General features: G+C 36.1%; 1 protein-coding gene across 2 annotated transcripts; it reads left to right on the top strand.

The window, feature by feature from the left end:
• On the top strand, positions 1-26,308 carry LOC149079432 (uncharacterized). Of its 2 annotated transcripts, none has more exons than XM_089240152.1 (17): positions 1-162; positions 2,446-2,991; positions 3,142-3,255; positions 4,970-5,050; positions 7,765-7,812; positions 9,824-9,898; positions 11,771-11,830; positions 12,975-13,061; positions 13,200-13,286; positions 13,463-13,584; positions 15,127-15,257; positions 16,357-16,441; positions 18,248-18,342; positions 18,450-18,587; positions 19,504-19,829; positions 21,974-22,098; positions 26,147-26,308. In XM_089240152.1, the coding sequence occupies exons 1-17, from the start codon at positions 129-131 to the stop codon at positions 26,228-26,230; spliced, it is 2,238 nt and encodes a 745-aa protein (XP_089096278.1). In that variant the 5' UTR covers positions 1-128; the 3' UTR covers positions 26,231-26,308. The 2 variants fall into 2 exon arrangements, with proteins under 2 accessions (XP_089096278.1, XP_089096277.1); XM_089240151.1 differs by having other exon boundaries at positions 4,967-5,050.
• The last annotated feature ends 208 nt before the right edge of the window (positions 26,309-26,516 follow it).

Here is a 26,516-nt window from a genome sequence, read left to right as displayed (position 1 = left end):
TAGCAGCCGACGTCTCTGGATAATTCAGTTCCAGATTGGCATTTGTGTTGATATATATGGCCGTGATTTTATGAGTAATTAATCGGGACATATAGCCCGATTTTTATTTATTTTTTTCCCTTCTCACAATGGAGGATTTGTATAGCAGTGCCGATGAGTCGGGTAAGTTGATGAGCAAATGCTTAGTTATTCAAATGGAGGGCGGGAACAATGTCATGGTCAGTGTCCTTCGAACGGCTCTCTCTCTCAATTCCCCGGCTGTCACAGCAGCCCAGGGGCTATATAATGAATACATCGCCCTGGGCTGCCCAGGAGAGGGGAAAATAAGTGGGCTTAATTTTGCAATGTAGGCCGACAGGGAAACTTTGCATTGTGAGAGTTTCGCAATGCGGGGTATCAAGATCGTCTTAACAGGTTGAGGGGCCCAGGGCCGCAACTAGGGGGGGGGGGGGAAGCAATCGGGTCTTGTGCCCCGGGCGCTGGATGGAAGGGGGCGCCGAATTCACCTACTGCTTCTATATTACATATGGGCGCCAAAATGCGTTCTTGCCTCGGCTGGAAAAGAATCTAGTTGCGTCCCTGCATACCCACCCCCCCCTCCCCCCTCCCATATGCATTTTTTATTTAATGGGCAAAGGTGGAGCAGCTATAGTAAGATGCGCAACTTGCCGATTTTTGGCGATTTTTTTTTTCGATGCCAAACAAGTCCAAAGGTTTTAACATTCATTGGATTTTTTTGAATCCTCTTCAGAGTGTGATATTTCCGTAGAGCAGTTACTGTGGAATTGCTGTTTTGTTAAAACAATTTCACCAAGAATGCCCGATCTTGTAAACTTATCATCATTGTGAGCAACAAACACATTGAGTGACAGGATCTCCGCGGATGCTTCTAGGTTTCATAATAGCTGCTGTGTGACGTCGCATAATTTTACATGTTTACTACGAGCATTCAAAGTGAAACGCCCTCTGGTGGCGACATGTGCAACTAATCCCCCATCCAAAACAAAACAGGCTACTTTAAAATAGGGTCTTTTAATTATGGATTCCCTGTATTATAGCTGTTCACTCGATGACCAATAAAGAACACATACAGTTAGACAAAAGATGCAATTTATTGCACGAAGCCACTATGATAATAGCGCCAACGGAGTGACTTTTTCTCTGCCAAAATTCCCTACCCTGGTCGCTGAATCAGTGTTTGCTAGTTTTGACAACCCGGTGTATTTTTCTGACCTACTATTTTGATTTACTATCACATATTAAATTGCTTCATGCACTATATTACACCTTTTGTATAAGGCAGAGGCTAACATATATAGAGTCGAACGTTTCTTTGGTATATGGCTGATGGCAGGCCGTGATATCTTCTCGCCGAATCCCCCAAAGCAGAATATGCCAAAATCAGTGATACTGCAGAACAATCATAAAGAAAATGTGCAGAAAACACTGCTGTGGGGATTTTTGCCGCAGAAAATTTCCAGTCAGCCGAGGGCTCGTTGCAGAACAATGCAAAATAATCTGTTTTGGGGGCCCAGATCTTTTTTTGGAGTCTTGTGATAGGCCTACTTTACGTGTATTTGATGCACAACAGATTTGATTAAGTCCCTTTCTTAGTTTATGTACATGGCTTGCAATACCTTTTGAAAATAAATGAAACAAACAAGTATTGCATTTATATTATAATTATTGTGATACAATTTTGCTGTTAGTTTGTCATCACAACTCATGCTTGGAGCTAGTGTGCATGTTTCGTTCACTGATTCATGACCTGACACAGTAAGCGCGCATGATGACCGAGGCACTCCACCCTGAATACAAGTTATTATAAATGAATCAATCGTCATGGTTGCTCTCGCTATGCCCCCTAGGCTGGAACCTTTAACAGGCCCCTCTGTGTGAAGAACCTGAAACCTAAAACCTGAGCGCTTTGAGTTTGCTTTTATTTTGTCATGGAGGCTCATGACTACTTGCCCCCGAATATAAATATTAAAAAATTAATAAGAAATGCAACTGTCTACCGCAATGCGAATGTATTTGTGAATCAATAAATGATAGCAGGGCCCAGCTTCACTGGATGCTTGGTTCGTGAGCCGTTATTATTGTCAATTTGTAACTTGATGCACCTGAACTGCAATTTTGAAATTTCATCCCATTCTATATTCGCCATAAACTTGTTATAATTGAAGTTCTGAATATGTAGTGAAACCTACGTATAACAATACTGTCTATAATGATAAAGTTGCCTATAGCGATATTTTCTTTGGTCCTGGTGGAATTTCTATTTAATAGGAAATAGCGCAAATGTGATCAAACTGTCTACAATGATAACCTGTATATAGGCCTAAGAATATTTTTTCTATGTCGCTGCAGTATCGTGAAAGACAGATTCTACTGTATAAAAAAAAAAATAGTCACTGATTTTGTCAAACCTTATTTTATTTCTAGCCAAAGGCACTCCTCCTGGCTCTCCCGCTCAATCAGAGAGTGGAGGATCCGAGGCTGCCCATAGTGACCAAGAATCAGGGAGAGGTAGCTCTCATTCCGAGCAAAGTGCACAGTCAGCCAACGAAGATGGTTCGGGAGATGAAGCTGGAAGTCAGAGGAATGACTCTGACGCCGAACAGAGCTCGCAGTCCAATGCCGGTGATCAGCATTCCGAAGCTGGTTCGGAACAAGCAGCATCTGATGCCGAGTCCGAGCAGCAGAATTCCGATGCCGCCTCAGTTGGTGGCGGATCGGATGCTGAAGGTAACGCATCAGACGAAGAAAAGCAAGGGTCGGCTACTTCAGAAAGAGCTGAAGAATCTGGAAACGAATCAGGATCTGCCCACAGTCCTAGAAATTCTCCCCGGGCTGAGTCGGATGAAGAGGCTGCTCAAAGTGCTCGGGAGGAATCTGACAATGAATCTGAACGCGCCCCATCCGAGCACATTCAGTCGGATGAAGAAAATGCATCTGATGCTGAAAATCGAGATTCAGATCATAAATCAGGTGCGAATCATTTAAATTCCTTTGTTAAATGTTCCCCTCTCTCGCAAGTAATACTTGAACACTGATTTTAAACCATTTTCCTCCATGCTCACATTTTTTGTAATCTAAAAATTTTATTTATCTATTTTTATTTTTGCGATGGTGATGAAGATGGCGAGCGAGGGAACAGAAGCAGCGAGGCAGAAGAGGAGGAGGAGGAAGAGAAATCTACTAGTACCAGGAATAGGAAAATTGTAAGCAGTGATGAAGAACATTCTGATAAAGGTAAAGAGTAGTTTGAGCATGTTCATCGTGTGTCATTTTATCATGTGTGTGAGCAAGGGGTATACGTAGGATCAACCTTTGGAGGGGGGGGGTGCACCTAGTTAGTATGGGGGTGCCAGAAATTACTTCTACAGAATTTTCACGGGCCTCCCACTTGTTCTACTTTTCCTGCTTTTTTTGTTAAAATGTTCTACTTTCTTGGTTTTTGTCGTACTTTTCCTACTAAAACCTATCAGCAAAATTTGTGTAATTGATTTTAATTGAGGAGGGAATCATCGATATAATGCAAATGTAGTAGGTTGCAATTAATGGTTCTGTCAAAACAGAAATTGTATCGTTTTTCAGGTTATTTTGGGGGGGGGGGTATACGTGGACCATTTGGTGTATTAATTTGTTCAGTTTGAGGGTTCAACAAGTAGAGCAACAGTGATTAAAAACTTCTGTCAGGATGAAAAAAATAATTTTGTATTTACTACTTCACCGTCTTCGATAGTAACTAGCAGTCATCATTCAAAATTACGGTGCACATGTTGAGTATAGATGAAACAACAGTTTTTACATTACAAAGCAGTTGGATACATAGACCTATTTTAGGCTGGCTGATTCTGATATTACCCAATAGCATTCAGTTGTCTTCTGTATTTTTAGGGCATGCAGAGTCATAAACAATATTTACAATGCACAGCAAAGAGCAAGAAATGAAAGTGCTTTATTTGTCAAAAACAATCTTGCTGGCATTGAACGGTAAAATGCAAATATACTTGACTTATTTACATTAGACCTTGTAATTTATTCATTTTTCACTGTGCTTTTGGAAGTGGTCTCGAGAGAGCATCGTTCTTTAAAAAACGTACATGTCTTCGTAATTTGCTGTGTATTGTCAAAGAGAGTTAACAGACTTGACTGTGGAAGATTCCAAAAGAGAATGTAATGTATATTGTGAGGAGAGACAGAAAAGAATTATCTGTGGTAGTTAGTAGTACCCTGTTTCAGCCAACCCCCCCCCCCCCTGCTTGTTTTTTTTTTATAATAACGTGATCTTCACGTATTCCCAAGGGATCAGCATGATCCGTCCAGGGAATTTGTTAGTGTTAGTAGACATCCATGCCCGAACCGGGATTCGAACCCAGACCTGCACAGTGAGAAGCTAGTTCTCTAACCACTCGACTGCCAGGCGGCTTTTCCACCTTTTTTTGTCCACCTTTATCAAATTTTTTTGAGTGGGAGCCCTGTTTTCAGTTACTAACGCTCAAAAAATATTTTAAATTAACAGAAATTAATTATAAAAATAATTGAATTAAAGATATTAAAACAATCTTTGGAAAGAGCACAACCCATTCGAAGAGACCATCTTGGAATGATTTGTGCTCTTGCCTAAAGAGATGGACATCTTAGAGAGCTAGCCGATGATACAGCATTACTCTCTCTCTCTCTTATGCTGTTCCTAGTTATGAAATCGAAAAGCATACATTCCTCAAATTCAAGTTTAAATGCACGGTTGTTTCAGACAAGGTAGATTCTTAAATGATAATAAAAAATCCCTGTTTTTCTGTTTTATTTGATGACACTTTTATAGTGATGGCTTTAAATATTTGTTTCGGGCTTAGTTTGATCAATCGTAGGTTGACAACATGTGTTTTTTATGCTTTATGTTATCTCTGCCCACTCACACTACATCTAATGTAAATAATTACATCTTTTACTATGTAAGAAGACCACAATCAGGATGAGACAGAGAGACAGCATTCATCCCCTGAACGGGAAAGTGGTTCCGAAGCTGAGAAGAAAGAATCAGGTAAATTACCATATATCTTGAAATTTGCCAGTGCCTTCCCGACTTTACCTGAGCTTAGCTTGGGCACCAGTGATCTGCCATTTTGTCTTATCCCGAGTGTAGCTTGGTGATACAAAAATGTTTCCCAAACGTTCATTATTTTTACTCACTTGGGCCAGCTTTTGTTAGCTTTTCTGATCATTAAAATGTAGAAAAAAAAAATCATTTTTTTAATAATTTCCGAGGGTAAAAAAATGTTCTAATTGCGCTCTTATGTTTGAAAAATATCTGATTACAAAAAAGGGGGGGGGAAAGAAAATTAACCTTGAAGACGGTTCCCCCTCCTCTCTTTGGGCTTAATTAACAGATAACAAATCTCTTTATTAGGATAGCCACAATGAGGAACCTGTTGTTTAGAAACCAGAGAAGCCAAAGTAAACGTGTGAAAAGTCATTTGTGGTACCCAAGGAACCATTGTTGCCAGACAGTTTTTCCACCATTTCGCACATTCGCCCCACCCAGACAATTTTTAAAGAAGTCTGTGGGGCTAGACAAATCCCAGGTGCCAGAGTAATTAAAAAATTGGGATTAGAGCCTAAATTTCTCTGTTTGTTCGTGGTGAATTAGGGTCAGGGCAATTCAAATTTTTGGAATTCTTGTCAGCTTATCAATCAATATGGAAAGTGGTCGTTATCCTGGTCGTTCCATAAGTTGAAATATTTTTTTATCTGTTTTTTTCTAAAAAACATGTTTGGCTCCTAAACATGTATTCTGGTGCCTAGATTTTCTTGCTATTTGTCAAGCCCTGGCCCATCCTTCATGTTGAGTCCTGTTTGACATAGCCTTTATGTACAAAATTTGACGTTCATTTCAAAATTGTCAATATGTATTGAGGACATACACACACAGACAGGCAGAAAATGAGTTATATATATATATATAGATCAGAGGTTATATATAGATCAACCTTTTCCTAATCATGAGCACTGCCTGTACCCATCATCAAAAGAAGAGCACCCTTACAACAAGTTTGACATGCCAATGCATGAAATCAAGATGATTTCAATCCTTCAATGCAATTTGTATGAGGTGCTTACTTGGGACATTGATCAAGTGCTCGAGAGCATGAAATCAGACATGAGCATTAAGCACTCTGGGTGCTTGTGAGCAACGGGTTGAATATGCCTAATATAGATAGATGACTGTTAACACATTAAAGAGGTTATGATACTAACTATTGCTTAACTGTACATGCACCTTTTACACATTCTTTTGCAGAATTTCTAACCAATCAGTACATGCTTGAATGTGTTGTGTATGTTTATGCATGGTTCCTAATGCATTTAAGTTGTCAGAGTAGTGCTTGTTTAGTGTTCTCGCTGGTGCTACTACTACTAAACCAAACATGCACCTCATCCATATTCCTCTGCAGAACTTCTAACGAATTGTCGCATGTTGGACATGTGTGTATGCATAGTGAACCTTTCGCGAAGTTTGTTTGTGTGTAATACTTGTGTGTTATGTGTAGTGCTGCCATCTGTCTTCCATATCTTGAAAGAAAAATGGCAAATGCTTGAAATTTCCTGTTATATAAGTATTCCTATACGTTAGAAGTTCTTTATGAATATGAACGTTGGGTAACGATCTGGTTTTTCTGTTGTATAAGTATCATGTTGTAGATCTGCTGGCTCTCTGGAGAGACTTTTTCAAATGGGTGATGTTCTCCCATTTGCGCCTTGAAGTTGGAAAACTGCAGAAAACCAACTTCTGCTGACCAACAGGGTTCGAATCTGGATCCTCACAATTAGAGTCCAGCATGATGCACAGTTGCTACAGAGGTTATGTTGCGAAACAAATCTATTCTTAGTTCCCTTCCTTTTTTCTTATATGATCAAACCTTGATGTAGTTGATGCTGGTTATAATGCCCCACTCCCTTCTGGCAAAAATAGATGTTATGTATCAAAATGCTAATGCATTGGGTATTTAAGTCATTATATGAAAACATGAAGACTTTTCCATCATTTTGGCAGGATTGTAACTATAATGCAGGGTCAATATAACAGGCGCTGACTGCATTTTGTACTCGGATGTATTCTGTCCTCCATCATGATCTGTCATTTTACTGAATTAACAAAAACTGTTTTTATAAACCCTTGTTAGGTTGCAGTTAAATCATAATGCAGGGAAAGCGTGTTTACTTTCTTCTGTGCTTTAAAAAAAAGAAAAAAAAATCCTTTTCTCATTTCTGAGGTTCAATCTGTCTGATAAGGATTCACGTGAAATTGGAGAAAATAATGGTTTTAAGCGTGGAAGAGGGAAAACCTTGAGGTCTTTGAAATGGTAATTCCTGGTGTGAAACATTCAGAGTTAAGCAAAGAGAATGTGTGTATGGTTTTTAAATTTATTTATCACATTAAATTTCTTTTGAATATGAAATCCATCAGACCACCCCCGGCAACATCATCAACATTTGGCAAGCTTAAAATACTTTTCCTGGTTTCTCATTGATAATGTGTTGCTCCTGGTTCAGTCATTAAGGCTCTGAATGCTACCAAAGTTGATACCAATAAAGGACTATGAAGTCTTAGCTCCTAATCATTATACTTTCTAGGTTATGGTGACATAGCTTCTCTTATAGCTCATATACACTTTGAATACTATGGAAATTTTATATTCTATATGTTAATATAGTTTGTATGCACAATTTTGAAAGATGTATCTTTTTATTTCAAAGACTCAGAAGAAGAAATCGGAGCAAAAAAGAGAAAAGTTGCATCCGAAGGTACACTTATTCATTTATTTATAAACATCAAATACTGTAATTACTGTATTTCTAGGAATAAATGGCAAATGGATGTATGCGTTGCAGTTTGAGAGAAAAATCAAATGCATTAGTAAGCTTAATGCAGGGGCAGCATTGTGTACTATATGATATATAACTTTTCAAAATGAAATTTGACTTTATGTAATCATGATGAAAGGATAATTCTAGGCTGAAAAACTGTAGTCTGATAGAATTCAAATCCCCAAATGTTTTCATTCAGATCTGGAGCAGCTTCAGCTTTGATCTCAATACACAACAGTCAAAAAGATCAAAGTGACTTTGCACCTGCTTTCATTTCAGATGTTCCCCGCAGGGAACACTTGTGTGAGATTCCATTTTACTTATATATATATACTTACCAGGGTTGTAAAAAACCCGGGTTTTTTTGGGCAAAATGGGGAAAATCGAATTTTCTTTTTCCATAACCACAAAATATCTAATTTAAACATGTGTACATCTTACATTATGCCTAAATATATATTTTTAGTGCATGTTGAACTGTGTATTTAATTAATAAAATTGGGAATAATAAAATAAGAGAATAATTGTTCACTTACAGCCCAGGCGGGATTTTTGGGTAAAATGGGAGGAAAATTGAATTTTCTTTTTCCACAACTTCAAAATATGTAACTTAAACATATGTATGTACAACAGGGTGGGTTGAAAAAAAAATGAAGTTTCATTTTCAAATTGCTATAGTGCGGAAAAGTTGCCTCCTTTAATAAAAAGAAAAATGACGTAAAAAAATTTAAAATCGATTGACATCTTCCGGTCATGCATCGTACTTGAAGATTATGAAAATTGATAAAATTGAACAATTTTCTTAATTTTTTAATATTACTTAAAATTTGACGATCGACATGCAAAAGTTTGTTATGCTTATTTTATGGTTCAATAAATTAAAATAAATTAAAACATCATTGATATTTCAATGTTTATCGGTCCCGTAATGTGTTCGAAAAACTGGAATTGACCAAATTTTTGCAAGTTTCATTGTGCAAAAGTTCGACTTTAAACGTGAAACACTTGGAAAAGAAACAATAGAAGAAACTGTAAACCAGTAAATCCTAGTCAATTTTGGTAACTATAATGTAAAGTACGTACACTCTCCTACTTTGGATGGTTGATTGGATAGAGTGTAGGTGGAACTGAATGTGCAGGCACCTCTTCATGTTTAATTCTGGGTCATTTTGTTCTGACAAAGCATGCGAAGAGCTGTACAACGAAACTTGCAAAAATCTGGTCAATTCCAGTTTTTCGAACACATTGTGCGACCGATAAACATTGCAATATCAATGATGTTTTAATTTTACTTTATTGAACCATAAAATAAGCATAAGAAACTTTTGCACATCAATCAAATTTTAAGTAATATTAAAAGAATTTAAGAAAAATGTTCAATTTTGTCAATTTTCATAAACTTCAAGTACGATGCATGACCGGAAGATGTCAATCGATTTTAAATTTTTTTACGTCATTTTTCTTTTTATTAAAGGAGGCTACTTTTCCACACTATAGCGATTTGCAAATATTTTTTTTGACCCACCCTAATGCATATCCTTTATGTGTACATCTTCTATTATGTCTAAATATACATTTTTGGTGAATGTTAAACTATGTATTTGATCAATAAAATCGACCATGATTATAAGTAAGGGAATAATTGTTCACACACAAAAACACACACTTCTGTGTAATTATATCTGAACCTTGAGTTGTAGGATTTCTCAACTGACTATGATCCATATTTGTAAACTTAGGGGTTTTTTTTGGGGGGGGGGGGTGTTATAGAGGAAATGAAATAGAAGGGAACCATAGCAGGTAATTCATAAGACATGGGGGAGAAATAGATATGAATCATTTAAGTGAACTGCCTGTTAAATCTTCGACAACAATTTGTATTTATATTTTCCTCATGAAATGTTTTATGTCTGTGTTTCTGTTAGTGTAATGTCTATTTATTAATCAGGTTCAGACAGCGAATCCAGTGTGAAAGGCAAGAAAAGAAAAGTTTCAGAACATAACGATCTGTATTCAGCAGAAGGTAATTCACATTTGCTGCTTTAGAATTATAATAGCAACTGGGTTTTTGGGAAAATTTTTCCCCATGATGATCTGAGATCGGAGATTTGAACAAGCAAGCTAATCCTATGCGATTTTCACAAAAACTCATGTATGATCTTGTAGGGGAAAAGGGAATTCGCATCATAAATATGCTAGCTTTGAATGCAGTTAGGTAGCTGCAAAAGTACCGTTATTGCTGGGAATTAACGGGGCTGTAGATGGGGTGGCCCATGACAAAATGCTCACCCGTCTGTGACATAATTTCTTGCACTCTCTCTGTGGAGTATAAAAGGCACCACAGTAAAATGACCCGGAAAATTAATAAATTTCTGTATGTCATGCTTATGCATAAAAAGTTAGTTTTTTCTCTGCAAATTAATCCATTTCATACATCCAGTCTGAATTTTGCTGACAAAGCATTTTTCTAAATTTCCCTGCAATTATTTTCTCTTCACCGATTTAGCACCCTCCTATGGCCGCACAATTTGCTCTGCCTAAGAACCTCTCTTGGCTGTAGCGGAGACTGGGAATGAGGGACAGCTTGAGCCGAAAACCACCTGTGGAAGATAGTTTCAGTGCCCTCTGGTGTACAAGCTGCACGAGTAAAATTATTCTAAAAATTCACAGCTGTATTCCCAGTTACATAAAACATAAAAATTAAATCTTTCTTTGCAAATCATTCCATCCAGGGGCTTACACTGGATCATCTTCTAAGAAGGTTAAAGGGGGGGGGGGGAAGGCGACACAAAGAATTTCTTCCAGTGAAATTTTCAGTTACCAACCTTCAAAAAACATTTAAAGTAACAGAAATTGATTGAAAAAAACAATCAAATTGAATCAAGTAAAATAATTCAAATTGCATATTTTACAGGAAAAAATAAAATATGTATATTGTTTTCAAAAACATTTGGTAGAGAAAACTATTTTACAATCATATTTTAAGTATTTATTCTTCATATAACATACTCATTTTAAAGATTGCATACAATCAATGTGTGTTTTCAATGGGAATTTTTATATTCAAGAGCAATATTTGAGATTTTTGACATGACAGTTTTAAACCATCAAAAACTTCCATGGGTCAAAAACCTGCCAACCCTGATCTTGGTGTCACATACAGAAATTGGACATTGCTGACCTATCCAAGTGTTAAATATGTATAACATAGCGAATTGCCTCAGTGAAGATAAGCCAGAGTTGTAAACCATCAGTGAAGGGAAGTTAGTTCAGGTTTCTCTTCCCTGCAAAAAGAAAAAAAAACAATTTGGATTTCTCAGAAGGGGGCCCTTTTTGTACTCAGAAGGGACCCAAATTTTGCCAACAGCCTTCAAAGCAGAATGCCTTGCATCATTCTGCAATGAGTCCTCAACTCAATGAAAATGTTTTGTGGTGAAAATTCTTGTGTTTTCTACAAGAAAGAGTTCTTTTTGTTTTAACACATTCACATTAGGTAACGATTTTTATTTAAAAACATAAGCATTATTGTCAGGGGATAAGAAGATTTCTTGTTTTCAAATTCTCTGAAGTACCATGTGAAAGAAACGTTCGCACACCAATCACTATACAAAAAACAATCATAGTTTTTAATGCAAAAATTGTGAAATATTTTTGTCATTAAATACCCCATTATATACGAATGTTTTTAGCAAAAAATTGCTTGATGTGAATGTGTTAAAATTCTTATAGGGACTGTTCTGCATCATATGTCATAGTTTTTAGTAAGATCTGCTTTGGGGCCAAAAACTTGGGTCCTTCCTGGCAGCCAGGTAAAGTAGGTTACAGCAGTATACCTTTTATAAATTTTGTGTTCATGTTGACACAAGAATAATTTTTTGTCATTTTTATTCCCCAGAATCAGATGGAGAAAGTAATAAAAAGCGTGATGAAGAAGCAGCAGAAGATTCAGATGCAAGTGAGTAACTCGTTTGATCTAGGGCAGAGGATGTGCAACGTTTTCAGTGTACAAACCAAATACATGAAATGACTACTGCTTCCTGGCCACAAACTCATCTAATAAATAAAAAACATAAGTAATAGATAGCACTGCTAGAAACTGATTTTGTTCTCAAATTTCAGTGATTTTAGAATAATTTTGGGGTGCTGAAACCGAATCTAGCATTGGTTTTGTCAGATTAGCTCTAGTTTTCGAGATAAAGTGAAAATTAAATTTCAGTAGTAATACATGAGTGGAACAAATCACATTGACACTGTGTAAAATTTAAATTAGTAATAAACTTGACATTAATACATATAGCCCACTGATGTCTGATGATGATATAAATTCAATGATAGAGTGAATGAAATGGGAAAATGAATTAAAAGTAAAAAATTCTATGCAAAAATCATAGTGACTGCAGGCTACATTGAAATGTTGAGAGTATGCATTATCTTAAGAACTACAACCAATTTGACAAAACCAACACCAGTTTTAGAATTAGCAGCTCCGATATACTCTAAACCCATTAAAATTTCCTTGGGAACTTGAATTGTTTTTTTTTTTTTGAGCAGTGTAAATGATATTCACTCTTGGGTGTGTAGATTGATATTTTTTCTTTCTACGAACATCTCTCACAGACTGTTTGAAATATTCATTACTTATTGGCTCTTATTTTGCCTATCAATGGAAGGTTGTGCATACTGTCCTCTCAATTATTGTCTACTGCTACTAAACCACACATATATCTTGTCCATATTCCTCTGCGGAACTTAAATTATTTGCATTATTATTGCGAAACTTACAATTATTGTCTGTAGGATAAAATCAGGTCCGTCATTTCAACTTTTTCCAGGGGGAGGCAAAGAACATGTACTCAAGGTATGCATATATCATTGTGTGTATGTATATATATATATACCATTTGTAGTGTATTTTCAAACCCCCCCCCCCCCAAATGATGGATCTGGATGTAATTCATTTTCAAGAATTAAAAAATATATAAAATATTTTTAATTGTTTTATTCTAATAATTATTTACTATGAAAAAAAATTCTATGAATTTTTTTACTTTTTTCAAGTTTATTTTAACAAAAGTTGATGCTGTAAAAACATCTTTCAGATTCAATAATCTTGAAAAAGAAAAAAAGGAAACGTGCTGGAATTCAGGCAGACAGTGATGAAGAGGAGCAAGCGTCAGCTGCTGAAAGTAATAAATTCTCTGTACTCTTGTTATTTTGAAATTATATAATCAAACAAATAAAGTTAATAGGGTTGATATATATATATATATATTATTTTTTTTTTTTTTTTTGAATGAAACAACTTTCAAATCCATCTCTTATAGGATCAGACAATGAATCCGCTCCTAGGAAAGTTAGGAGAATTGCAGATGATGAGAATGCATCAGATGAAGAGAATGAGAATCAGACAGGTATTGTTCATGAAAAAAAAGTTTGTTCCCCCCCCCCCCTAACAAATAGGTGCATGCTGGGAAGTGAAATATTGTATTATAAAATATTTTGATTACTTTGTTATATTTTAGACTTCACAATGTCCATTATTTTCCCTTATCATATGCTTCACTTTTCTATCTTCTCTTAATATCAGCCACTGTGACAGACTTGTTTGGAGGTGACCTTAGTTCGGACGACGAAGAGCATCCTGCAAAAGATGCTGAAGAAGTTGTACAGAATGGACACATTGATAGCACTGCACCAGATTTCTTTGTGGTAAATTCCAGTGCCTAATTTCTTTTAAAAAGTTTTTAGGCTTGATTTCAGTTTTAATTTCCTTTTTAAATGTTTGGATGTTGGTAATTTATATTGATTATTTCATTGATTGATGTGATTACTTTTAGAATCCTGTAGAATCATATGTTGAATCCCCCTCCCAAAGCGGAGGCTGACATGTATCTATACTGGGGTTGCCTAGATCAGCCACGTTGATAGCCTAGAATTTTTTTATGTTATGAATTTACTCAGAAATCAAGTCAATAAATAGAAATGGTCTCATTTTTGGATGGTGGTTGGCCTGGTTAAGACATTGAGCGAAAGGGGACACAAAGAAAGGCATGGGTGGAAAAACGTTGGATATTGATGTAATATGATCATCTTTTTTTCTTTCTAGTAAGGGAAATCGAAAATGAAAATTCACGTGACACTTTTGGGCAACATATTAGTGAGAAAATATTTTTTAGCACAGATGTAATATACAGCCAAATCCTGATTTAATGAAAATCTTGTTATAATGAAAAATTTTCTAATCTTTAAATAAGTTTTTCCTTAGCAATGATGTATTGCAAATTCCGATATTACAAAATGAAAAATCGGTTATAATGAATTCAAAAACAAATTTCTGAAAATCAACAAAAGAGTGCAGAACATTCCAAAACTGATCCCATAAAATCAGTTTCAAAGAATTAACTTGCTGAACTGTTAGGGGAAGAAGGGTTGTGTTCTTGTATGGCGTGTGAGGAGGAATTTTAACCAGGATTTAAGGAGGCAGCTGCCTTTACAGGAAATTTGGTGTAGACCTTTTCCAGAAACATTTATGGTTTTGAGACATTCATTCCGGAAATGTGCCTATTACTAGCCCACTCATATGAGAAAAGGCTTTGGAATCTACATACAGTTTTGGATGCAAAATCGTTCAAGCATGGCAAACGTTTGAGCATTCGTATTATTCAGAGGAATTTGTTGTTTCCTCGGCTTGTAAAATACTTGTACAAAAAAAATTAATTATTTTCTCAAATATGTTAAGTGAGTTAAACTAAGAAAATAATAATATACTATATTACTCCAAAAAATAATAATAATGCCTAATTGGTTTGAGTTATTTTATCTTCATTCTTTTCATTATCTCAAATGTAAATAAGTAATTTTTTCCTTGGAGTCAATTCTGTAGAACAAAATTATTTTAAAGAATGTTAAAATTTGTAAAATCGGAAATTCCTTTATAAGAAAGTGTAGGGAATATTTCTTCAGTCTCTTAGAGTTTGTTATAATGGGATTCGACTGTACACGTCGAGATTATCTGAAGTTTTTTCTTTTTCCTTACTCTAATATGTTTCACATGTTTTCCATCGTGGGACTCTGAAATAGCGGCGATAGTGAGTGCTTTTCACTCAAGGTCTGTGTGTGTGTGACCACTTGTCAAGCTTTTTTTTGTGTCAATATCATGTAATAACTTTTTTCTTAATACATGGCTCAGTAAATTTTATTCCTTTCGTAAATATTATGTTTCATTATCGTCAATCTTTTGTTTTAATTCAGGATGAGGATGATCCGGCACCGGAACCACCCCCAGAAACTAAGATTGAGCTTGAAATTCCAAAGATCACAGCAAACCTTGGAAAAGAAATTCATTTCATTAAAATGCCAAATTTTTTGAGCGTTGACACTAGGTGAAATATTTAATTTTATAACTTCATAATATGATTAAGTTTTAAAATGATGACTACGTAACTGATTAGTTGGATTATATCAGCAGCCACATTTTCATTAATCATATCATTTCCATCTTTGGTATGAGGCTAATGTATGCAATCATTTAGAATTGACTTTTACTGTTGACTTCAGTTTTTTTCATGGTATAATGCAGAATTTTTCAGTGGTCTTCCATTTTGGCCGCTGTGGTGGTCGAGTGGTTATAGTGACGGACTCGCGATGCGAGGATCCGGGTTCGAACCCCACAGTGGTGGTCGGCTGAAATTGGTTTTCTGTGGTTCCCAACTTCAAGGCGCAAATGCGAGCCGATCTCCCTGTTAAAAAGTCTCGCCACAGAGAGCAGCAGTCCTACAACGATAAATCATTCAATCATAACACTTCACTCATAGTTAGAAAAACTGGTGGCAGATGGCAGCACTACACATAAGCATTACAGAGAAACAAAAACTTCACGTCAGGTTTCACTACACGTACACGCACATTCCTGCATGTACCGATTCGTTGGGGGTTCCACGGGGGGCATGTGTGGTGTAGCAGTAGTAGGTAGGGCCTCCAAAAAATGGCTCGGGGATCCATGATGTTCTTAAGTCAGCCACCTCATTGGGCAATTTGCCTGTTGTGGCGTTGTATTTGTATTTGAAAAAGTCTTCCGCAAAAAGCAAACAGACCTTCAACTTGATATTTACAGAACATTAAAATCCGGGCATTTACTATTTTCACTTCAAAATATGGAAAGCAGATTGCAGCACAAACATAACACAAAATAAGCATAACTCCAACAGCGTAAATGTGTTGGAGTCACACATATACTTACGTTGAACACTTTCTGACATGTACCAATCCATTTGAAATTCCCCAGAGGAATATTTACGAGGTGCATGTGTGGTTAAGTAGTAGAACTTTTTGATGTTATTAACGTTTTTTGCAATTGTAATGAGAATGATGGTATATATAATGTGTTTTTTCCAGAAATTGCAGTGATTATCAAAAGGACTGAATTATATTTAGTTTTAAATTTTAGCTCATTCGTTGCTATTTTATTCACTTATTTTACAGGCCATATGACCCACAAACGTATGAAGATGAAATTGATGAGGATGAAGTTTTGGACGAGGAAGGAAGAGCTCGATTAAAATTGAAAGTCAGTCTCTCTTTCTTTCTTTTTTTGTTAAAATCATACCAAAGGATGTAATTAATGTGCGATAGTACTCTAACCTGTGTCGCTGCCAGGACTTGACAAATCAAAAAGAAAGAATCAAGTATTTTTGCCCCAAGAAAAACTCCCAAAATCAGTTTTTCCCTCAGACTTTTCATGGTTTTGGTGGCATTTTCTCCCTCTAGTGGAAATACTGATATCTATCCCAAGAAGTTTGTGTTGCCCTTAGGTTCTAATTTAATCACATATAAAATATTTAAGGCACCAATTCCATTCTTTAGTCGCCACTTGCAACCCAGTGCTTAGGATTTGTCAAGCCGTGCTCACTGCTTACTTACGTCACCCCCTGATCCATGCTAGACTACATTTGCATATTCTGCCATTGTGAACTGTGCAACAAAGTCAGCTCCCTCTTTTGATGCGTCGTTGCTGCTGCTAATTCTTATCATTTCTCACATCTGATGTAAACCTATTACCTGTTTGCTCGCAGCATTGAGTACTGTGTATGCAACATAGTTTAATTCTAATGTAATAATCATGTTTAACCGCTAATTGTTAACTTGATATTTGTTAACACCATGTCATCAGTCCATCTTTACATGTCTTCTGTCTGTAAGTAAGATGAACACTGGATGTTTAAACTTTTGTTCATGCAAGGGACGTGTTCTTTCCAAGACATGTGCAATCCTGTGGGAAACATCCCACACGTTTGCACATGTGCCTTCGCAAAATATCGTATAGGAGTGCATCACAGATTACCCGTTCACATTATTAAGATTTTTCAGAGACAGTTGGGACCCCACTCACCTAAATGTCTAAATGTGCAAAAAAGCTCCAGCTAAAATATCTGCAGTTTTGCATCTAGCTACTATGCGGTCGTATGGTTATCATCGCGGTTGCTGGCCATCACAATTTCACCACAAAAATCCAAGTTTGATACATGTGAACAGGGGCTGTTCAAGAAAAAAAAAAACTACCCATGCAGGACCTATTTTTGGCATCCCCGACCACACTTTTTTTTTGTCTACAAAGCTTTTTTTTTTTGCCTTTCCATCTTGAATTTGATGCCTCTTCTAGAGCGCCACTTTGCACAGTCCAAGAGAATTTACTCGAATAAAAACTTGATTTCATTTCGTTTTTGATCCATAAAATGACATCACAAGCATTGTGTAAATTGTTATCAAATCACAAAAAAAAAAGAAATAATTATTATTTTTGGCAAGAAAAGACAGAATTCACTATTTTGTCTATTTTTTTCCTTTTTTTGCGAACAAACAAAACGGAGAGGTGTATATATTTCGGTCGTTGTAATAGATTGAATGAAATTTACCAGTTGTTATATTGGATAAAAATAACATGGTAGTATAGAAAAATATTTGAGACCTGTCATACTGGTTGTAAGTAATAATGGATCAGTCATTGTTACAAGCGTTGATTGTGTGTATAACTTGTCAAAGAAAAAAGGCAAAAGACAAATGTTGATTACAAAGTTGCGAAAAATGGTCTAATAATCAGGAAAATGTGAAATACAATATTTGATAGAAGTGTGAAGAAAAAAAGAAAACTCAAATTTTGGAAGGGGGGGGGGGGTTAAAATTTTTAATTATACTTCTTTAGGAGTTTTGTTCGGGGAAATCGGTTTGTGTAAAAAAGGCATTAATCCATTTTTTTGCAAATCTTACTTTTCGACATTTATCATTTCAGTACATGCTTTTACGTCTCATTTCCCAAAATGTCTGCTAATCAGTTTCTTTAATGATGATCTAAGTGTTTGATCTCATTGAAAAATAGGTTGAAAACACAATTCGTTGGAGAAATGAGCTTGATGATGATGGTAATGAAATCAAGGAAAGCAATGCTAGGATAGTCAAGTGGTCAGATGGAAGGTATACATATTGAATATAATCCAGTTCACTCCATGCCTCCCCCACCCCCAAAAAAAATCTTTTTTAAAGATTTCAGTTGTTTCACAAGTTCAACCTTTATTTGATAGCTTATCACTGCATCTTGGATCTGAGATATTCGATGTGTATCGCCAAACATTGATGCCTGGTGACCACAATCATTTGTATGTCCGTCAGGGAACTGGACTTCAGGGGCAAGCGGTTTTCCGTACAAAGTTAACTTTCAGGTATTCCACTTTATTTCGTGTCTTTGCGACCTTTTTCTGATATCCTAATCTTCATTTTGTTCCTTGGCATTAAAGTTGTGCTTTGCAATCAAAAATGCAGGGTGAATGAGAAGTCCTTGGACACATTTTAAAAATTAATAAAAAATCAACCAATTGGTATAAAAAATTGGGGTTTGCACTAAAACACTTATGATTGTTAAATATCCTAAAGTTTTTTTTCGATTAATTTAAAAAAATTGAATTTTTACTCACAGATGGTGCTGTATCACAATATACTTGACACACATAGCACATAAACAGTTCATAATTATGCTTATTATGATTTATGTTTTGTAGACCTACCACATTTCAATATGAACACTTTTTTGTTTGGTGGGCTACATCTAAACAAGTGGAAGGGAACTTATATTGAAATGTGGTAGTCTCATAATAAACATTAATTGTGCACTGTTTTTGTGGCATTTTATGTGTTATATGACAGCTTATATGTTATGTCAATTTTTTTGTGATAGTGTTTTTATTTATTATAGTGTTATATTAACTATATTATAGTGTTAATTTGAGTAAAATTTTGAAATATTTTTTTAAATTTATCAAAAAAAATTTATATAATAATAATAACACATAAATATTTTAGCTGCTACAAATTTTGCGAATTGATTGATTTTCTATTTTATAAAATGCGTCCAGGACTTTTTGTCCACCCTGTACATTCCAGGTACTTGGTATGAACTTCAGCTTAGGAAAAACATGACAGGAATGGCAATAATTGTTTTAAAAAAAATTTCAGAGTTTTTTTACTGTTTTGGCAACAACAACTACAAGCCCATGATTAAAAAAAACTTTGTGAGAGATTTGTTTGAATTGAATAGTTAACCAATGTGTGTGTAACACTTTGTCTTCGTACTTCTCAAAGGCCACATTCTACAGACAGTTTTACGCATCGTAAGATGACTCTATCATTAGCTGACAGGAACCAAAAGACCCAGAAGATTCGAGTCCTTCCGAATGTTGGTCAAGATCCGGAGGCTCATCGTTCAGAGATGATAAAGAAAGAGGAGGACAAACTGAAAGCGTCCATTCGTAGGGAAAGTAAACAGCGTCGCACGAAGGACAAATCTCATACCAGAGGACTTAATGCATCATACCTTGAACCGGATCGTTATGATGATGACGATGAAGGGGCTATTTCCCTTTCAGCAATCAAGAACAGGTACAAGAAAGGTGGTGCAGGATTAAGAGGTAACAAAAATTTTCTTTCTTGGTTTTAGACAAATTAAAATGTCTTTGTTATGTGTTTTTTGGTTATAGTCATTTTTTGGACTGCTTTTATTAAAAAGGGTTACATCATGTTAGACATACTCTGCCTGACAGAGAAAATGCAGCGCCATGACAGAGTGACTGGAAAGTCATGAGAGGGAATTAACAGACAGAGAAGGCATATATAAATAAGTGATTTTAATTTTAAACAAATAATGTAGTACAAAGATCAAATATACAGGTTAGGAAGTAAGACCACCTCTTGTGGTGATACAAGCAGCAACCCCCCTCGAGGTACAGATGTAATAAGTGAGCGGATGGTGTCCAGAGGGATGGACGACCATATGCTTTCAACCATACTTCACAGTTCATTCTTCAGTTGAGGCTGAAGCAGTTCAAGCAAACGACTTACAATCATGTCCCCTACATGCTGGATGGGTGAGAGATCTGGAACTAATGGAACGGAACTAAATTTCGAAATAGAGAGTTTATGAGAAATAATTTTTTCTGGTAAGGGGTCATTTTCAAGTATTACGTCAGCATTGGGGGGAGGGGGGGGGGGTTTGAAGGTTGCTTACGTAATCAACCACCCCTTTTTGAAGATATAAAATATCCTAAGCTGCTGACGGGGGAGGGGGGTCAGTGTTTTGCTGACAAGGGTGGGGGGGTCAAAAATGGCTGAGCATCTGCTTACGTAATACTTGAATGGCTCCTAAGAAAGGGGAAAAAATTCCAAAAATGGCAGGAAAATTTGATTGATAGAAATTAAAAAATACTGTACTATAGCTCTTACTGCATACTAATGAAATTATTGGTAACACAATGTTCATTCACACTGTATGCAAATACACTAAAATATGTTAAATTTTTTTTTTGTTCAATTCAATTTTATTTGTATACCTTATTTAAAATAATCTGTATGCTCAGATTGATGCATATTTTTTGCTCCGAGTCTTCGCAATTTAATCTATACTAGCAACAGCTGCAAATATTTCGGACCCTATCTTCTTAGTTTGCTCCAGAAAATGATGTGGTGATTTTGCAGAATGCTTGGCAGCTTTCACTGTCACTTCTTATAGTTCCTCTGAATCATCTTCTACTGCATTTTTGTCACCTAAGTCGGCCATACATTCACCAATAATTTCAGTTTAAGTCAAGGTGCTATAAGTTTACAGTAAATTTGGTCTATTTCCACAAAATCAAAAATTAATGAAATTTCTAGCTTTCAAGTGTGTTTTAGTAATGCCCCAGTGTTTTGAAATTCGGGTGAACTACCAAATCTGATCCTTCATCACTGAGATGTCCGATTCCAAACAGAGGCGCCAATATGAAGAAAATACAGGACTCTGCGCATATGTAGGAGGAGGAAGGTGCATTGCATTGTTTTTTTCACAAATTATTGGGGGGTCTCAGCTTCCTAACAAAATTTATTTGGGAGGGGGGCCTTAAACGGCCTCAGCCCCTAGGTTCTGGCGCCTATGGTTCCAATCCCACTGCTTTCTTGAAGGAATTTTGAATTGTCTGTTGGCTGACTTTTTCCATGCTGAACAAGCTATCCACATGACATCCTCTCCCTGTCAATCATAGTATCTTCACCTGTAATTGACAAGATCCATCAACACAACGGGCTGTAATATGAATAATCCTTTCTTACGAGTTTCTTTCACTTCCGGAGAAAAGGCAGATTTACACAAAAGAAAGGGAATTCTTGTGGTTTTTTTCACTATCATTGAGCTTGGCCTTTGAGATATAGAGTTTTTTCGAAAACTAATTCGAGACAGAGAGGTAAAATTGCATTTATTTACTACAGTAAATGTATGCGGGAAAATGTTGTAAGTGTTACTGACTTTAGTTGGATAAATGCCAACAAAGATCTACATATTTCGATCCTTTAACTGATGGAATTGCATTAACCATAATCTTCTTTTCTATGTTTTCTTTGGTGTAACCAAGATACCATTTTTGGTGAATTTCTGCAAGGGAAAAGGAAAAAAAACTAATACACATTGAAGGAATTATGAATATTTATTAACGGATGAGAAATTATTCATGTTGTGTTTTTTTGTTTTTTTTTTCAGTTTTATGTTACATTTGCCATATTTTGAGTTTTGATTGTTTTTTGTCAGACCGGCCTCCAATTTACTCATCAGATGAGGATCTGTCAGATGATGACGACAAGGCAAAGAGACTGGAGAAAGCCAAAAGGGATGAGGAGGAAGAAGGAAATGATGACGCAGATGACAGTGACTTGGTTTGTGTTATTTTATTTTTTATTTTATCAGGCCCGTGGAATTACATTGCCTTAACTTATTCCATTCATTATAGATTGAAAACAAAATTTTCGAGATTTCTTGGTGCATTTATAAGTAGCTGTGTGCATATCATCTACAGAAGTGTTTGGCAACTTGTGGATCATTATATATATATTGTCGCGTCGCACCACGCCACCGGGTCACTCGTTGAACCTCTAGTCACCAGATTCTTCGCAGAGGACTTGAATATGGCCAGACACTCACAGGAACAAGGATTCGAGAACAAATCGCCTTTATTTACATGAAAGAAAAGTACTGCTAACACTAGAGCAGCCTTCCAAATGTACCCCTTCTCTTCTCGAATTCTACTGTCCAAGTCTATTTAGAATCTCGTTCTTCTATTATCACAATTGCATGTCACGCAAACCTTGCATGCGTTAACCAAGCCTTTTCAAATTCTATCCTTCGTAACAAATATATATATATATATATATCAGGGTTTAAGCTAGATAAACAATTTCTTTGGCAAAAAAGTGAAAATGGGGAGAAAAGCATTTTAGCAAAATGCTACAATGCTAATGATTTATGGTTGGATGTCTTCTTGTTTCATACCTCCTGTACACATTTTTGCAAAAAAGGCTACTACTTTAATTTTTTTTTTTTTTTTGCATTTTGCAAAATATACGACCATAGCTTAAACCCCCCCCCCCCCTCCCGGATATATATATATTTTATGATTTTTGTTTGAGCAGGAGTGGCTCGAGCTGACCTGCCGCCAGGGTGTAAAGCTTCACATGCCACTCCTAAAGATGACCCTGTTGGAAGGCTAAAAAAGCTTTAGACTAGGGTACTCTGGGATAAACCTGATTTTTTTTCTATCCGTCCAAAGCCGCAAACCAATCTTTACCCAACAAAATACCCTTGACCATACATCCTGCTTTTAAAGAAATCCCCCGTCTTTTTTTTTTTTTTGGTCCAGGATCATTTCATTATTTAATTATTTTGGATAACTTTCCCCACATTGCAACTCTTATTGATGAACTGCCATAATTTTCTTCCTTGTAGGGTTGAATTGTTGAATTAATCACAAATCTTGTTATCACCAAAATACCTGCTCCAAGGTTTCCAGGGCAGAAATTAGGGAAGTGTGAGGAAGTTTCTGATGTCCCCCCCAGTAAGAATCCGAATTATTCCATTGCCTTTATTTGACCGCTCCTGAAATATTATTGGGGGAAAAGGCACCAAAATGCGCACTGGCCCTGTATGATAGAATTCATTCTTGTTTCTGGTGTTACGACTCTAGGTCAATACCTCCTACATAGCTTATACATAATATCTCAGAGATATTGCCCAAGCCTTTCCTTTTTTTTTCAATATCTTCGTTTTCAAGGTATGGCTCAAAAAAGAATGACAGTGCATGGTGTTTTGTGAATTTTTATTATAACAAAATTTTGAAAACTTCTGTGTTTGAATGAAAGTCTAGGCTGCTGCCCTGTTGCACCACACCCCTTGCACCCTCACTTAAGCCACCCCTTTTTTTTGACAACACTGCTCAGCACTGATCGTATTCTCAAAGATATTTTAGTGATTTTAAAATGATTTTTTATGGTGCTGATTCCAAATATCATTGGTTCTGTCAGATTGGTTCTAGTTTTTGAGATAAAGTGAAAATATTGAATTTCCATGATAATACATAAGCAGCATATAAATCACATTGAAGCTGTACTTTATCTAATACGTATTACCAATAAATTTCAGTTTTCACTTAATATCAAAAACTAGATGCAATCTGACAAAACCAATACATGATTCGGAATTAACAACCCAAATATATACCCTAAAACCATTGAAATTTCCTTAAGAGCATGAATTTTTTTTTTTCTTTGTTGTGCAATGAAATCGTTGCAATAAAATTTATTGTTTTCCGTGTAAGCCAGGGCTGTCTTGAGAGCATCATGGGCCACTGGGCCAAGTGATTTTTCTGAGGCCTTACTAGGCAAATTCTCAGAATTTTCCACCAGATACTATTTTTGTGAGTCCCCCGGGCCGTGCCTTAAGACGACGCTTATGCATGCTAGATGGGATTGCATAAAATTAAACTACTTAACCAGGGTGATGACTCTTACCTAGGTTTTACTGTATTTAAACTATTAGTTGTTCCCACACTTGCGCTATTATCTGGTAACAGTAAAATAGTTACATAGCCTTTATACTTCAAAATACCAGCACCCAACAATGTAATGGATGTTACAGGGGTTAAAAAATTAGTGGTACATTAAGTACCGTAAGTAGTGAAAAGGTTAAATAAAGATATTTGCAATTTCGAATGAAAATTTGGTATTTAATGTGGCAACAAATAAAATGGTAAGTAGCTTTTGTGTAGATTTGGTGATAATATATTTTAAGACTAAATTTTTGCTATTCAAACCACTAGCTTCACACATTGGAATCGATCTTTGGTAAGCGAAAAAGTAATAAAGTAGCTTGCAATCATAACAGATAACTTGTATCTGTTATAATCGTATGTTCCATTTTCGGGCATAGTAGTAGTGTAGTAAATGTACAGTAAAATAGTCAGTGTAGTAAATATAGGTTGTGTTTAAGACTGGGAACTTGTCTAAAGCTGTCGTGTCTAGTCGTGTCTAACCCATGTGTGCTCAGCCTGAGGTAAAGATTGGTAATTTCACTCTTTGTTTGGCTATAATTAGCAACTTTAAGACCCAGCCGCTGTGGTGGTCGAGTGGTCATAGTAACTGGCTTGCATTGCAAGGACCCGGGTTCGAACCCCATTGTCACCACAGTGGCAGTTGGCTGAAGTTTTCTCTGGTTCTCCCAACTTCGAGGAGCGAATGCAAGTTGATCTCTCCATTGAAAAGTCTTGCCACAGAGAGCAACAGGCCTACAATGGTATAGATATTCATTCATTACACTTCTGACATATAGATGGTAGCTCTGAAAAATCAGACACAACACTATATATATGTACTCAGACTGTTAGGTACACACACTCACACTTTTGGCACAACTCAGTCTGTAGTAAATTGCCCATGGCAATAGACCTGAGTTGTGCTTGGTTTGAACGAAAGAAAGAAGGAAACTTTAATATGCCCTCCTAATGATGTTCCAATTTTGTGAAAAACCACCACTGTAGTGCTTGTATTGTTATGTACAGTCGACGCTCGTTATAACGACCCCACATTATAGCGACAATTCTGTTACAAGGACTGGTAGGATAAGTCCCAAATGTTTTCATGGAATGAATATTATATACAGGGTGTTCTGTTAATGGACCATCAAACTCAGAGGGTTGTTAGTAGATATCGAGAGAAACAAAAATTGCAATGGAACATGGTGTCGCAAACCACGTTGAGACGGTGAAAATCACAAAAAATACATGAAGGTGTCAACGTCATGCTGGAACGACAAAAAGTATAATAATAACTACAAAAAGATTAATTTGATAAATTATTGCAAGAGTTGTTGGAAGTGGCATCTGCTGATGTCATTGTATAGTCTATGACTATGTACAAACGATTCACGGATGCGCTCGAAGATACCGGGTATGCTTTTGATATCTGTTGCAGTAGCGACAATCTGCACTGTGAGATCTTCCAGTGTGTTCACTGGCTTCACATAAGTGACGGTAATGCCAGATATGGTGAGCGAACGCATTCAGAGATCAACTGACATCCACCTTTCATCTCCTCTGGACTCAGAGCCTGCATGTGTTTTTTGTGATTTTCACCCTCTCAGCGTGGTTTGCGACACCATGTTTCATTGCAATTTTTGTTCCTCTTGATGCCTACTAGCAACCCTCTGAGTTTGTCGGTCTATTAACAGAACACTATGTATGTTTTACTTTCGATGTAACGAACCTCCCAATATAATGCCCATTTTAATGTCCGGAAAGGGGGTTGTTATATAGACTATCGACTGTATTAACAGAATTTTTTTTTTATACAATTCATTGGCTTTAAATTTTATTTATATATTTTTTTACTTTGGTTTGGTAATTGGCAATTTTCTTGCCGTATGTTTCTACTGCAGGATTACTTTGACAAGAAAAAAGCTTCCTCGGATGGCAAAAAGAAATATGGAGCCATTGAAGACAGTGATGATGATGATGCATAGTTTTGTACAAACTTTTAATAAAAAAAATTTCATGTGTTCATGTTGTGATGTAAAATAAAATGTTTATAAAAGTTCCAATTGTGATTTTTTTTGTGCGTCATCACAAAAAGTTTTTTTTCATAATTGCAGGGAATTTAAGGAATGTCTTAATCAGGGTTGGGAAGGTTTCGGACCATACTGTCCAAAACCTCCTCTTCATAATCATCAGTAAAATATGGTGATATAGGCTTCAATTTGATGAAAAAGCAATTTTAATAATAAAATTTTAAATTCAAAACAGTATATG

The sequence above is a fragment of the Pholcus phalangioides genome, unplaced genomic scaffold (assembly GCF_987345545.1).
Source record: "Pholcus phalangioides strain wild (caught in Gottingen) unplaced genomic scaffold, Ppha-v1.0 ptg000012l_1, whole genome shotgun sequence".
NCBI lineage: Eukaryota > Metazoa > Arthropoda > Arachnida > Araneae > Pholcidae > Pholcus > Pholcus phalangioides.
This window is presented reverse-complemented; position numbering and strand designations above follow the sequence as displayed.